General features: G+C 41.3%; 1 protein-coding gene across 2 annotated transcripts; it reads right to left on the bottom strand.

The window, feature by feature from the left end:
* Nucleotides 1-1,104: 1,104 nt before the first annotated feature.
* LOC131939414 (sortilin-related receptor) lies at nucleotides 1,105-14,289 on the bottom strand. Of its 2 annotated transcripts, none has more exons than XM_059297700.1 (15): nucleotides 14,096-14,289; nucleotides 13,496-13,609; nucleotides 12,813-12,929; nucleotides 11,859-11,975; nucleotides 11,442-11,534; nucleotides 10,830-10,943; nucleotides 10,311-10,427; nucleotides 9,007-9,123; nucleotides 8,691-8,783; nucleotides 6,444-6,554; nucleotides 6,059-6,175; nucleotides 5,175-5,291; nucleotides 4,410-4,526; nucleotides 3,135-3,242; nucleotides 1,105-1,370 (listed from the first exon to the last, which is right to left on the bottom strand). In XM_059297700.1, exons 1-15 carry the CDS (start codon nucleotides 14,190-14,192, stop codon nucleotides 1,201-1,203), a joined length of 1,719 nt encoding a protein of 572 aa, XP_059153683.1. In that variant the 5' UTR covers nucleotides 14,193-14,289; the 3' UTR covers nucleotides 1,105-1,200. The 2 variants fall into 2 exon arrangements, with proteins under 2 accessions (XP_059153683.1, XP_059153684.1); XM_059297701.1 differs by lacking the exon at nucleotides 1,105-1,370 and adding an exon at nucleotides 2,224-2,291.
* Nucleotides 14,290-15,503: the final 1,214 nt, after the last annotated feature.

Raw genomic sequence — 15,503 nt, 5'->3', positions numbered from 1 at the left:
GGTAACTTTCGGATATCTATTAAATAGCCTTCGTATCACAGCTAACAGTTTTCTATGTAAACTGTAGTCAACTTATTACTCTAAGTCTAAAGTCTATCAAGTATAAATATTAGATAAAGTTTCTTATTTGATTTTTAATATTTATATTTTAAAACTATCAAAAAACTGTTTTCTTTTTTATAAAATCGCATTCTCATTCTTTTTTTTTAGGAACATAGATATAGGTTGCCTCGCTTGGTAAATTTATAAATGGGAAGTAACTCACGCATTTTAATATTCAATGATAACAATTCTAAAGATTTTTAAACAGTACTTCCCAATCTGGGAGCAGGGTATTACCCAGTGTTTCTTCCAGACTTTTTTCTCCGGGGGGGGGGGGGGGGGGGAGGCGGTAAACTTTCTTCGGGGGGGGGGGGGGGGGGGGCGGACACTGTTAAAAGTATATATGTTCTATATAAATTTTATAAATTTCATTCCGTTCGGGGGGGGGGGGGGGGGCGGTAAAAAATTTTCCGAAGAGATGCCTGGAAGAAACTCTGGTATTACCTCATATCAATTACTCACTATCATTACCCAGATCAATTATCTCCTATTAATTACTCCCAGTTTTCGCCCTTAACAATAAATCCTACATACACGTTATATAAAGGCGGGTTAAATGAGATAGAACCTTACACTCTCCCCCCCCCCCCCCCCCCCCCCGGTGAATTAAGTCCGCCTTCGTCGAAATTTAAATTTTTTAATTGCTTAGGAAAGCAAGTACTTTTTACATTTTTTAATTTCATTTCTTAATCAATTTTAAGTCTTTTTATCAGAAAGTGTTTATTTTATTTATTATTAAGCAGGATTGTCATTTAAATTTTTTAAATTTCAAAATAATTTTGTAAGTTAAGCATTTTATAGCTGATATTTTCGCAAATTTTCAATATGAATTTTGTTTACACTCGAGTCAGTTTGGATCTTTAAACGAGTTAGTTTGGATCTTTAAAAATTTTAATTTTGTGAAGTCCATACAAACAATAATACATTTACAAGTCCACTATTTACTCTTTCTAGATAGTCTTGAATTAAAAAAAAAAAACTGAAATAAAACAAACTTCATAGTTTAATACTAGTACATCAGTACTAAATAAAAAATGTTTATTAGAACTGAATTGTTCTGGAGATGTGTGTGCTCCCATCTAAATTAGAAACAGTTTATCACTGGGGTGGATGGGTCAAGTTGATATTGGACAGACACAGGCTGCAGTACTTTCTGCAGAACTTGGGGCCATCAACTGGATCCAGGCAGATGGGGTGGTTCGTCTCGTTCATCAAGGCGCAGTCTCGCACGGTCATCATGTCGTCACATATGCTGGGGTGTATGGTGGCTGGGGAGATGTAGTGGGTAGGGGTGTTATGGTGGGGGTGTTTGTTGGTGTGTCATCATGTCGTCACATATGCTGGGGTGGATGGTGGCTGGGGAGATGTAGTGGGGGTGTTATGGTGGGGGTGTTGTGGTGGGGGTGTTTGGTTGGGGTGTTTGTTGGGGTGTCATCATGTCGTCACATATGCTGGGATGGAAGGTGGCTGGGGAGATGTAGTGGGGGTGTTATGGTGGGGGTGTTGTGGTGGGGGTGTTGTGGTGGGGGTGTTTGGTAGGGTGTCATCATGTCGTCACATATGCTGGGGTGGATGGTGGCTGGGGAGATGTAGTGGGGGTGTTATGGTGGGGGTGTTGTGGTGGGGGTGTTGTAGTGGGGGTGTTTGGTAGGGTGTCATCATGTCGTCACATATGCTGGGGTGGATGGTGGCTGGGGAGATGTAGTGGGGGTGTTATGGTGGGGGTGTTGTGGTGGGGGTGTTGTGGTGGGGGTGTTTGGTAGGGTGTCATCATGTCGTCACATATGCTGGGGTGGATGGTGGCTGGGGAGATGTAGTGGGGGTGTTATGGTGGGGGTGTTGTGGTGGGGGTGTTTGTTGGGGTGTCATCATGTCGTCACATATGCTGGGATGGAAGGTGGCTGGGGAGATGTAGTGGGGGTGTTTGGTGGGGTGTCATGTTGGGGGTGTTATGGTGGGGGTGTTTGGTGGGGTGTCATCATGTCGTCACATATGCTGGGGTGGGTGGTAGCTGGGGAGATATAGTGGGTAGGGGTGTTATGGCGGTGGGGGTGTTTGGTAGGGTGTCATCATGTCGTGACATATGCTGGGGTGGATGGTGGCTGGGGAGATGTAGTGGGGTGTTATCGTAGGGTGTTATGGTGGTGGGGGTGCCATCATGTCTTCACATATGCTGGGGTGGATGGTGGCTGGGGAGATGTTAATTGTAATGGGGGTGTTATGGTGGTGGGGGTGTTTGGTGGGGTGTCATCATGTCGTCACATATGCTAGGGTGGATGGTGGCTGGGGAGATGTAGTGGGGTGTTTGGTGGGGTGTCATGTTGGGGGTGTTATGGTATGGGTGTTTGGTGGGGTGTCATCATGTCGTCACATATGCTGGGGTGGGTGGTGGCTGGGGAGATGTAGTGTGGTGTTATGGTGGGGTGTTGTGGTGGGGGTGTTTGGTGGGGTGTCATCATGTCGTCACATATGCTGGGGTGGGTGGTGGCTGGAGAGATGTAGTGGTGTGTTATGATGGGTGTGTTTGGTGGGGTGTCATCATGTCTTCACATATGCTGGGGTGGATGGTGTTTGTGGGAGGTACTTGTAGTGCCATGTTATGGTGTGGGGGGGGGGGAAGCTTTTGATTGTCATGTCACATTGTGTAGATAGTGCTATAATTGGGTGCGTCACACATTGTAGGTAGTGTAATAGTTGGCGAAGTCTTTACGGTGACCAGAAAGATGCGCAACAGAAAATTGTGTAATGGAACAAAGCGCAAGAAAAAAAATGCGCAACGGAAAAATGCGCAAACCATAAAATGCTCAAAGTGAAAAATGCGCAACCAGATTAATGCACAAACAGAAAATTGCGCACACAGAAAAATGCGCATTTTTCCGTGTGCGCAGGTTTCTGTTTGCGCTTTTTTCCGTTGCGAATTTTTCCGTTTCACATCTTTCTGGGAACCAGTCTTTATAGACAGCACATTCACATCAATTAAACCACAACAAATTCAAGTGCTTTAGACTCCTTGACATGTAAACAATACTTACGACAATCTGTTTCATCTGAGGCGTCGCCGCAGTCGTTATCTCCGTCACATTTCCAATTGCCGTTGATGCAGCGGCCGTTGTGGCACTGGAACTGATAGGGCGTGCAGACTAAAGGAAAAAGTTTGGCTGATGGATAATGTATATACTTTTTCTTCAGTTTTTAAAGTTTGGATGATGGATAATGTATATACTTTTTCTTCAGTTTTTTAAAGTTTGGCTGATGGATAATGTATATACTTTTTCTTCAGTTTTTTAAAGTTTGGATGGCGTTTGGGGAAAGCGGGGTGCTCCAATTCTGTTTTTTTTTAGGAACTAGAAATGTGGATTGAAGCTGAGCAAACGTATAACATTTATAAACCAACAGTTTGTTATTGTGGGTTTTTGATTTTCATTTTGATAAAAAGATCTTAATTCTCTCTAAGAACTTCTGTCTTCTGGTCTTACATTGCAGATAGTCATCCTCGACAAGTCAGCCGACTTAAGGACCACACATATGGGACGGAGTGGTCAAAAGGTAGAGAGGTCTGAGGCTAGCCCGAAGGTCTCGAGTTTAGATCTCGGACCGGTCTCGAGACTGCAGAACGTTGCTGAGTTCAGTGGCGTAGACAGGAATCGGTCATGGGAGGGGGTCAAATATTTTTCCATATGTATAAAATCATATATATATATATATATATATATATATATATATATATATATATATATATATATATATATATATATATATATATATATATATATATATATATATATATATATATATATATATATATATATATAGGGGTGTGAGACCATGGGAGCGGTTATAACCCCCCCCTACCCCCCCCCCTTGCCTACACCACTGGCTGAGTCCACCCAGCTCTGATGGGTACCTGACTTACGTTGGGAAAAGTAAAGACGGCTGAGCAACTGCTGCCTTGGTAGTTTGGATGGACACATGCTACGGAATGAAATCTAAAAAAGAAAACTAGGCTGAAATCAGGAGCCAACGGTCTATATTGAGCTTACCATGTTGACACGTAAAGCAATTGTGTTGGAGGAAACCCCGTTCAACATTACAATTAAGAAGGAAGATAATCAATTTTAAAAGATAGAGGAAGTTGGGGTTAGTTTATTGATGGCCATACAGTCATGCAAAAGTGAACAAATATTATGGTCTCGTGACAATAGAGCACACAATAACAAGACTCCCGTAAAACTAAATCCGACATTAGGGACTCGTGACAATAGAGCCCACAATAACAAGACTCCCATAAAACTATCTGTTGTTGTTACCACAGTTCTTCTCGTCGCTGGCATCGTAACAATCATCATCTCCGTCACACTCCCAATTTAGGTCAATACACTTAGATCCATCGGCACAGCGGAACTGGTTGTCTTCGCACGCCCCAGCTGTTGTTATGGGGGGGGGGGGGGAGAGAGAAAGAATAGAAGATATGTAAAATTCACATCCACATACATATAATGTCAAATATTACATACCAGTAAAGATGTACAGCCATATATATATATATATATATATATATATATATATACGTCAGTAAGAACTAGTAAAAACCATAAATTTGCGGTAATAGTTATGATAAACTTACACAAATACTTTGTTATAAAATGCAATGTTTTCTAGCTCAAAGCTACACTAAAAAACAACAACCCAATAACCTGTTTTCTTAAAAAGTGAAAGTACAAACTACTACTATACACATAATGGAGACGATAATTCATTTTTTTAATCGACATCACAGCGGTAGAGCGCTACACTGCTAATCCGAAAGCCTCGAGTTCGAATCCGGGTTCAAGTCAGTAGAACGTCCCTGAGTCCACCCAGCTCTGATGGGTACCTAATTAACGTTAGGAAAAAATAAAGGCGGCTGGACATAGTGCTGACCACAGTATCCCTTCATGTGAAGATGTCACTGAAACAGACGAATTCTGCTTCATCTGCACATTGCATCTTGGGCACGAACAGGAAAAGATGATGACGATTGACACCCTATCGTCACCATATCGTCACCATATCGTCACAAAAGTGCAACCTACTGCAGTTCCTCTCGTCCCAACCGTCACGACAATCGTCACTTCCGTCACACAGCCAGGCTGCCTCTATACACAGGAAGTTGTCACACTGGATCTCGCCCGCTGAGCAAACGACTTTATCTGGATAAAATAAAAAAAAAGGATCTTGTCCAGATAAGCCCCGCCACTAATGCAAAAAGTGTACGGGCGAAAAGTTAAACTCCGCCATTTTTCTTTTGCCAGCACGCAAGCAACATTGACCAATGTTTCTTCCAGACTTTTTTCTCTGTGGTGGGGGGGGGGGGGGATGTGATAGGGCACTTGAAATTTTCGGGGGGCGGACACTGTTTAAAGTATATATTTTCTACATAAATACCATTTCAGTTGGGTTGGGCGGTAGACTTTCTTCGGGGAAGGGGGGGGGGTCCTTCCCGAAGAGTACCTGGAAGAAATACTGACACTGGCCTATTTCTGATGTCTAGACATAAAAAAAATTCTTATCCGCTTTTAAGGGTTAGGGTCAAGGTTAAGGTTAGGGTTAGTTAGGGCTAGGGTTAGGGTCAGTGTTAGAGTTAGTGTTAAGGTTAGGTTAGGATTAAAAACTAAAAGTACACGTTTCATATCACTTTTCATAAGCTTTTTTGGGCGGCATGGGTTAACTTTTTGACGGGGCTTATCTAGAAAGGATCCTTAAAAAATAAGACTATAAATATTATAACGACATAGGTAAACAAAAAAAAAATTGCTAAAAACTTTGGAACTTGATGCAAACTTAATTTTGGCACTTTCTAAAATGTCAACTCTACTTTATCTAAATCTTTTGTTTGTAAACTGTGAATGTCACGTGATGCAGATTCAGGTCACGTTGCCAATGTCACGTGATAATTTACCACGTTGCTAACACTTACGACAGTCGATCTCATCCGACATGTCACCACAATCGTTGTCACCATCACACTGGTATTCCTTGGTGAGACAGCGGCCGTTGGCACAGAGGAATTGGTGCTCACCACTGCAGTCAACAGCTGTCGGTTAAACAATAGACTCCAGGTTAAGCGGTCATTCAAACAAAAACTCGAGGTTATATGATAATCTTAAGTGTAGAAAGTGTTACATTTCAGTTATTTATCTAATTTTTTAGTATGGGAAGGTCAAACAAGATTTTGTACACTTTTTTCCATATATTTTTAATTTTTTTCTCTGATCATCCCAAACTAGGGCTTTATTCTGTCTCTAAAACCCAATGAAGTACAAGAGCACCCTCCCTCCCCCCAACCCTTTAACTTGACGTACGGCAGCCGACTTCATCAGATCCATCCGCACAGTCCCGGTCAATATCGCACTTCCAATCGTCCTGTACACATCCGCCATCGTTACACTGGAAGTGGAGGGGAGGGCAGGTGACTGAAAGAAATAAAAACAACGGTTACATTCAAATTATATTTTAAAACGAGAGCATTTATATTCAGCCTAACTTCCAGAAATTTTTCTGAGGGGTCACTTGGAACGACACTAGTGAAAGTGTGTTGGATGAAAACCGCTTGTGTTAGAACTCCCTTAACACCCTGCCTCTTGTATGTGCCCCACCGCTTGTGTTAGAACTCCCTTAACACCCTGCTTCTTGTATGTGCCCCACCGCTTGTGTTAGAACTCCCCTAACACCCTGCCTCTTGTATGTGCCCCACCGCTTGTGTTAGAACTCCCTTAACACCCTGCTTCTTGTATGTGCCCCACCGCTTGTGTTAGAACTCCCTTAACACCCTGCTTCTTGTATGTGCCCCACCGCTTGTGTTAGAACTCCCCTAACACCCTGCCTCTTGTATGTGCCCCACCGCTTGTGTTAGAACTCCCTTAACACCCTGCCTCTTGTATGTGCCCCACCGCTTGTGTTAGAACTCCCTTAACACCCTGCTTCTTGTATGTGCCCCACCACTTGTGTTAGAACTCCCCTAACACCCTGCCTCTTGTATGTGCCCCACCGCTTGTGTTAGAACTCCCTTAACACCCTGCTTCTTGTATGTGCCCCACCGCTTGTGTTAGAACTCCCTTAACACCCTGCTTCTTGTATGTGCCCCACCGCTTGTGTTAGAACTCCCCTAACACCCTGCCTCTTGTATGTGCCCCACCGCTTGTGTTAGAACTCCCTTAACACCCTGCTTCTTGTATGTGCCCCACCGCTTGTGTTAGAACTCCCCTAACACCCTGCCTCTTGTATGTGCCCCACCGCTTGTGTTAGAACTCCCTTAACACCTTGCTTCTTGTATGTGCCCCACCGCTTGTGTTAGAACTCCCTTAACACCTTGCTTCTTGTATGTGCCCCACCGCTTGTGTTAGAACTCCCTTAACACCCTGCTTCTTGTATGTGCCCCACCACTTGTGTTAGAACTCCCTTAACACCCTGCTTCTTGTATGTGCCCCACCGCTTGTGTTAGAACTCCCTTAACACCCTGCTTCTTGTATGTGCCCCACCGCTTGTGTTAGAACTCCCTTAACACCCTGCTTCTTGTATGTGCCCCACCGCTTGTGTTAGAACTCCCTTAACACCCTGCTTCTTGTATGTGCCCCACCGCTTGTGTTAGAACTCCCCTAACACCCTGCTTCTTGTATGTGCCCCACCGCTTGTGTTAGAACTCCCTTAACACCCTGCTTCTTGTATGTGCCCCACCGCTTGTGTTAGAACTCCCTTAACACCCTGCTTCTTGTATGTGCCCCACCGCTTGTGTTAGAACTCCCTTAACACCCTGCTTCTTGTATGTGCCCCACCGCTTGTGTTAGAACTCCCTTAACACCCTGCTTCTTGTATGTGCCCCACCACTTGTGTTAGAACTCCCTTAACACCCTGCTTCTTGTATGTGCCCCACCGCTTGTGTTAGAACTCCCTTAACACCTTGCTTCTTGTATGTGCCCCACCGCTTGTGTTAGAACTCCCTTAACACCCTGCTTCTTGTATGTGCCCCACCACTTGTGTTAGAACTCCCTTAACACCCTGCTTCTTGTATGTGCCCCACCGCTTGTGTTAGAACTCCCTTAACACCTTGCTTCTTGTATGTGCCCCACCGCTTGTGTTAGAACTCCCTTAACACCCTGCTTCTTGTATGTGCCCCACCGCTTGTGTTAGAACTCCCTTAACACCCTGCTTCTTGTATGTGCCCCACCGCTTGTGTTAGAACTCCCCTAACACCCTGCTACTTGTATGTGCCCCCCCCCCTTATATGTCAGTCAGAACTCCCCTAACTTACCCTGCCTCCTGTATGTGCCTCCCTCAAAATGCAGTGTTTCTTCCAGACTTTTTTCTCCGGGGGGCACTTAAAATTTTTTTGGGGGTGGGGGGCGGTCAACATTTTTCGGGGGGGGGGGGGGCGTATACTAGTAAAAGTGTATGTTTGCTATATAAAATCCATCTCGTTCGGGGGGCGGGGGGGGGGGGCGGGGGCGGTAGACTTTCTTCGGAAGGGGGGGGGTGGGCGGCTCAGCCCCCCCTCCCCCCGAAGGGATGCCTAGAAGAAACTCTGTTCAAATGTCAGAATTCCCCTCACTTACCCTGCCTCTTGTATGTGCCGTCCTTGCTTACTCTCGCTGCCATCATCGACTTTTTGATTAAAGCCTTTTTCTCAGTCCTCTTGCCGCTTGATGCTAAAAAAAATGTTTAACTCATAAAATCATTTTCTCACAATTAATACTCCTCATCCAACCACAATTTTAGCAATTTTTTTCACTTAAGTTTATTTGATTGAAAAATAAACCCTTTAACAAGAAAATAATTCATGATATTTCGGCTTCATTATTTAAAGGTTCTATATCATGTTTGTCTAATAATGATTCATATCGATTTAATCGTGTAAGTTTTTGTTCTTACGGCAGTTGGACTCGTCCCAGCCATTTCCACAGTCGTTGTCCCCGTCACATATCCAGGACTCTTCTATACAGATATTGTTGCTGCACTTGACCTCTCCAAGTGTGCACTCTGTATGTTCTAGAAGGTGAGTACACGGGTGTAAGGTGAGTATAAAGGTGTAATAGGAGGACACAGGTGTAAAGGGAGGCAGTGGCGTAGCGAGGTCGGGTGTCACCCGGTGCGGCACTTAAAGGTGTCACGCCCCAGAATTGCACCCCCCATCAAACTTTCGATTTGCACCCCCCATCAAACTTTCGATTTGCACCCCCCCCCCCCCTCAAACTTTCAATTTGCACCCCCCATCAAGTTTTTCTCTATATATATTGCTATTTTTTGCCTTGGTGTCACCCCCCTAAATGTAAGATGATTACACAGGTGTAAAGTAAGTACACAGGTGTAAGGGGAGGACACAAGTGTAAGGTGATGACACAGGTGTAAGGTAAATACACAGGTGGGTATACAGGTGTGATGTGATTACACAGGGGTAAGTTGATTAAACATGTGTAAGGTGGTTACATATGCGTAATGTGACTACACATGTGTGATATGATAACATAGGTGTAATTTAAAAATACAGGGATAAAGTGAGTAAACATGTGTAAGAATTTTACACAGGTGCAAATTTGGCACACAGCTGCCAGGAGATACCCAGGTGTAAGTTGTGTACACAGGCTTAAAGAGACTACACAGATAAATAAATGTTACACCCATGAAAGAGGATTTACACATGAGTCAGTTTTAAGGCTTCAAGCCGAGAGAATTTATCAATTTATCAACTTCAATCAGATTACACAGACTCGCATATAAACCTAACTACATACTATGTGAAGTAATGTATCTTTTCGAACCTGCGGTCTATCTGGCTAGTGAAGTAGAGTTCACCTTTTTTGTGACGGCGGTATATGAAGGGCTAGTGTTGTCAGTACCTTGCCCAGCCGCCTTTACTTTCCTGTCAAATACCCATCTGAGCTTGGTGGACACAGGACGTCCAAAGGACTAGAGCCCTGATTCGAACTCGAGACTTCCAGGTTCGCAGTTGAAAGCTCTACCATTTGACCACAACGTCAAATCCTCTCGAAATGTAACCAAAAGGACACAGAATTAGAGTGGCCCAGAACCCCTCCACGAGTTTGAAGTTTTATTTTTACCTCAAGGTGATTTGGTCAAAACTTTTATTTCCGTACATTCTTGCTGTAACTACCCGAACACAGAACAACGCAAATGGTCATCAAATTAGCTTACATGTTTTAAAAATAAGGACCTACCACAATCAGTTTCATCAGTACCGTCCCCACAATCATTGTCCCCATCGCACAGATACTCTCTGGAAATACACCGGCCGTTATTACATTTCAGCTGGTGCTCACCAGTACAGTCCGTTTCTGGTAAAGTTGAAAAAAAAAAATATCATTGTACTTTAAAGCAGAAACGTTGAATAAAACAACACAATTTATTTTGTTTCACGTGAAATTTAAAAAAAAAATATTTTGTTTGGACCCAAGAACATTGTAATTAAAAAGAAGATTTCATATAAAAGAAAGCAGCTACGAAAGATTTTTCTAACATAGAATGGCAGCAGAGAATTATGAAAATTGAAAAATCAACTGTGATGCCCCAATGACCCCAGAGGTTAAGTGACGATTGATTGATTGAGATATGAAAGAGACTGGAGGCAATAAAAAAGAAGTAAAAAGTAATTGTGACTCCCCTTTTCATCAGAATTATCATCTACGATTTACGTACTCTCTAGAGGTACCAGGTGCAAAGCCAACGTGAGCACTTACCACAGTTCTGCTGCTCATCTGACCCGTCTGAGCAGTCTACCTCAGTATCACAGACCCAGTCTATCTGGACACAAATACCGTTGGTGCATCTGAACTCTCCATCCTTACAACTAGCTGCAACAGGGATTTAGGGAACTATTAGAGTTGTGTAGACGCATATGAACAGAGTTGTGTAGATACTTAGAGAACAAGGATTTAAGGAAATATTAGAGTTGTTTGTCACACGAGAATATATACCTTAGATAGAAATACAGAGAAACAACAAAGTGTCGTGGACTCAACATTGTAAGGAACCACTTTCAAAATAATGTACACATTGTCATACACATACATAAGACTCGTTGGTTATGTTAATGTTAAAGATGACGTAACTGGTTCGTAACACGCATTTCTTTGTAAAATTCGTAAGCCATTTAATAATTAATTTTCGTGTTTTAAAAAATAATAATTAAAATATAAGCCTGCACATCAATATAAAAATACAATACTTAAAAAAAAATATAAGTTCAAAAGGTCGTCTTTTTCCTAAGAAACAACGTAAATGGACTATTTTTCAAAATACACTCGTTTATGTGATTTAGTTTTAATTTTGATTTAAAAAAGGGTCCTTACTCTGTCGTTTGTAGATGTCAGCATAGCTGTTTCCTTTAGCCATCTTAGACTTTTTAACGGCAGGCTTCTCGTCACTCCTCTTGCCACTGGCAGCTAAAAATAGTTTAAAACGTACAGTCCTCGATTTATTCACAATTAACATTTTTCTTAATTATCTGCATTACTATTTATTCATTTATATTTCTTCACTAGTGTAACTGGATAGAAAATAACCTTCTTTAAAAAAAACGTGTAAAGAAAATTACAGAATACTAATATTATTTAAAAAAAATATTTATAGGCCTACCTTGTTATACCTTTATTGTAAAATATATTTAAGAATAGTAAAAAGATAATACTAATTTATTTTGATTAACTGAAGGACTAATGGGGAAAAATAAAGTGAATTATTTTTTGTGTGTAAGTTTTTGTCCTTACGGCAGTTGGACTCGTCCCAGCCATTTCCACAGTCGTTGTCCCCGTCACATATCCAGGACTCTTCTATACAGATATTGTTGCTGCACTTGACCTCTCCAAGTGTGCACTCTGTGTGTTCTAGAAGGTGAGTACACAGGTAATAGACGTGTACAGGTTAATGTCAGTACACAGGTGTAATGGGAGGACACAAATGTAAGGGGATGACAAATGTGTAAGGGGAGGACACAGGTGTAAGGGGAGGACACAAGTGTAATGTGAGTACACAGGTGTAAGGTGAGTACACAGGTGTCATGTGAGTACACAAGTGTAAGGTGATTACACATGTGTTACGTAGATACAAAGGTGTAATGTTAGTACACAGGCGTAAAGTGAGTACAATTGTGTAATCGGAGTACACTTGTATTAAGTGATTACACAGGTTAGGTGAGTACACATGAGTAAGTTGAATATACACATGTAAGGTGGTTACACATGTGTAATGTGATTACATATAAGGGGCGACTCAAATGTAAGATAAATACTTAGGTGTGCAGTAAGTATATCGGTGTAATGTGATTACACAGGTGTAAGGTGAATACACAAAGGTGTAAAGCCCGCGTACACTGGTGAGGCTCAGTAAGTAAACAGGTGTAAGGTAATTACACAAGTCTTTTGTAAGATCATAGATGCAAGTTATGTAAACAGATTTAAGGTAAGCGTACACAGGTGTAAGGTAAGTACACAAGTCTTTTGTAAGATCATAGATGCAAGTTATGTAAATAGATTTAAGGTAAGCGTACACAGGTGTAAAATCCATATACACATGTGTTAGGTAAGTGTAAGGTAGCGCATTAGGTTATGTCAAGTTTTTATCACAAGCGATTTACGTTGTTTTTAAACCACATTACAACACGAAGAATACCCTGTTTTTCTCAATGCAGTTTTCTGTAGTGCTTTTACACGAAAAGGACCTACCACAATCATTTTCATCAGTCCCATCTCCACAATCATTGTCCCCATCACACAGATACTCTCTGGTAATACACCGGCCGTTATTACATTTCAGCTGGTGCTCACCAGTACAGTCCGTTTCTGAAAAAGGAAAATTGTGATCTTGATAATACACTGTGGCTCTTGACATTTTTGGAGGTACCAAAGCAACGATGAATAGTTCTATCGTCCGCGTTGACAAAATCTAATTATGAACCACATGAATAGAGTGTGTGTCCTGAACTCCTCCGAACCCCTGAGATTGAATCACCGACCTCATGGGGTTCCATCGAACCCAGGTTAAGAAACACTGTGCCAGCATCACTATTTCAATCTTGTATTTGAACAGACTATTTCAGTGTATAAATATTGAATGAAATATAACATTTTCTGTTTCCATGTGGAAATATAAAAACAAATGTTGTTTAGACTCAATGTTTTTGTCAATACACGTCAACTTATAAGAATAAAAATGTGTTAGTCAGTATACGTTAAACATAACATGCTTGTTTTATTTTATGGCTTTGAGATGGGATGGATATTGTATGCAATACAATTAAAAGGTAACTGGTTATATTTCTCTCTTTTTCAGCAATAACGTCACCTTCGATAGCGATGATACTGTGCAGTCTAATGTGAAGAAGTTCAAAGCCAACGTGAGCACTTACCACAGTTCTGTTGCTCGTCTGATCCGTCTCCACAGTCTACGTCAGTATCACAGACCCAGTCTATCTGGATACAAACACCGTTGGTGCACCTGAACTCTCCTTCCTTACAGCTAGCTGTAACAGGGATTTGGGGAAATATTAGAGTTGTGTTGACACATAATGAACAGAGTTGTATAGAAACACAGAGAACAAGAATCGTATCTGTAGAGTTGTGTAGAGATAGAGAACAAGGATTTAGGAAAATATTAGAGTTGTTTAGTCACATATGAAGAAAGTTGTATAGAGGCATAGAGAACAAGAATTTCGTAAACACAAGAATTTTAACTGTAGAGCTGCATAGAGACATCAGGTGTGGGGTTGGGGGTTGGGGGGGGGGGAGACGTCATTTAAGATATATTGACACACATATAGGGAAAATTGAGCGTTATAAGGACCCTCCTTATATTTTCAAACATAATCTTGTTTTTTTCTCTCTTTTTAGATTTATTATTGCTATTTTTGTATTATTCAGTGTAATAAAAGTCACATTCAAACAAATTATTAAATGTTACATCTTCCCCAAGTTTTAAAAAATCTAGTCAATGCATGAATATAACTTACTTTGTCTTGTAAAAATACCAGGTACACTTTTCTTCTTGGCACCGACTAATGCCACTAGAACCAAACAGGAGAGGAGTCGAAGTTTTGAGGAAAACATTTTTTTTTAAACAGACCAAATCACACACTTGGTCTTTATATCGACTTGATTGTGTTCGCCTAGGACGAAAAACTGACACCTGTTTCTGTGAGATCGAGCAAAATAACTGATAAGGCTAGAGTTTTGATTAAAAGTTGGTTAAAAAAAATGTGATGTGCAGATTTTAAGGAGTGCTGAATGTTTAAAATAATGGGACTATGTACATGCTTTGTACGTGAGATTTAAAAAGATCCAATTTTTTTTGGAACAGTAGTACTAGACATAAAGTCTCGGGAGGCATTTGATGGCTAAATCCGAATGCTCCGAGTTCGTACCCCGGATAGATGACACCTGTAAGCGTGGGACAGCTTCGTATCTAGGATGGAAAATTCCAAAATCAAACAACTGCTGCCTTATATATTCTTTTAAGGTGGACAAAAGTTATAGAAGCAAACCCAAAAAGAAAAATCTTTCTGAATGAGTCATGGGGCTAAAATATCTTGACATGGAATACTAATTGTGTTGGAGGATATTCCCTTCAAAGGTACAATTAACAACGAAGAGGCTGAATACAAATTGTAATTTCAAAGCCATGTGTAAAGAAAGGTACAGAACAGCCGGATGAGAACCCAGTTCATATCACGTTGAAAGCAATGCCGAATAAAGTAGACGCAATATAAGTTTCAATAACCCAATAGAGACGTGAGCATCATCAGAGAAGTGAGTTCGTGAAATCCGAGAATGTGAGACATGAGATAATCTAGAGGACTGTGTGGTTGGGTAGTAGAGTGTATGATCGTTAGCTCCAAAAGTTCCGATTTCTTAACAGATGAGGTTGGTGAGATGAGGAAATCAACCCATCCCGGAGTGAAGAATCAAACTCAAACATATGCTGATTCCAGATTGTACATAGGTGGACACCCGCTATGGAAATCAGAAATTGAAAGAGAAATTCCGGAAAACAAGTTAATTAAAAAGTCTAGTGACATTTAAGCGCAATTTCCTTATGTTATCTAAAAATAGCTCTGTCGTAGCGTAAATCAAGAGCAGGGTTAATAAAACCATTGGTTAGTTATTAAAACGTTTTTTATTAATTTTTTTTTCATTATTTTACATGTTTTATTTACAATAGAGTTACATGACTAAAAACCATTGCGCGCCTAGCTACCGAACGTGATGTCGCAGCCACTGAACGTGATGGCGCAGCTATTGAACGTGATGACGCGTGTGGTGTGGTTGGATAAAAATGCCTACTAATTCGGTCCAAATTTTAATTAATTCAAAAAATTTTTTGTGACCGAACGAAAGGATATTTTTGAAAACTTTCTTCGG

Source organism: Physella acuta, unplaced genomic scaffold, assembly GCF_028476545.2.
Source record: "Physella acuta isolate Inbredline_101_S28 unplaced genomic scaffold, ASM2847654v3 ptg000276l, whole genome shotgun sequence".
Lineage (NCBI taxonomy): Eukaryota > Metazoa > Mollusca > Gastropoda > Physidae > Physella > Physella acuta.
Note: the sequence above shows the minus strand (reverse complement) of the source record. Positions and strands in the feature narration are given on the sequence as shown.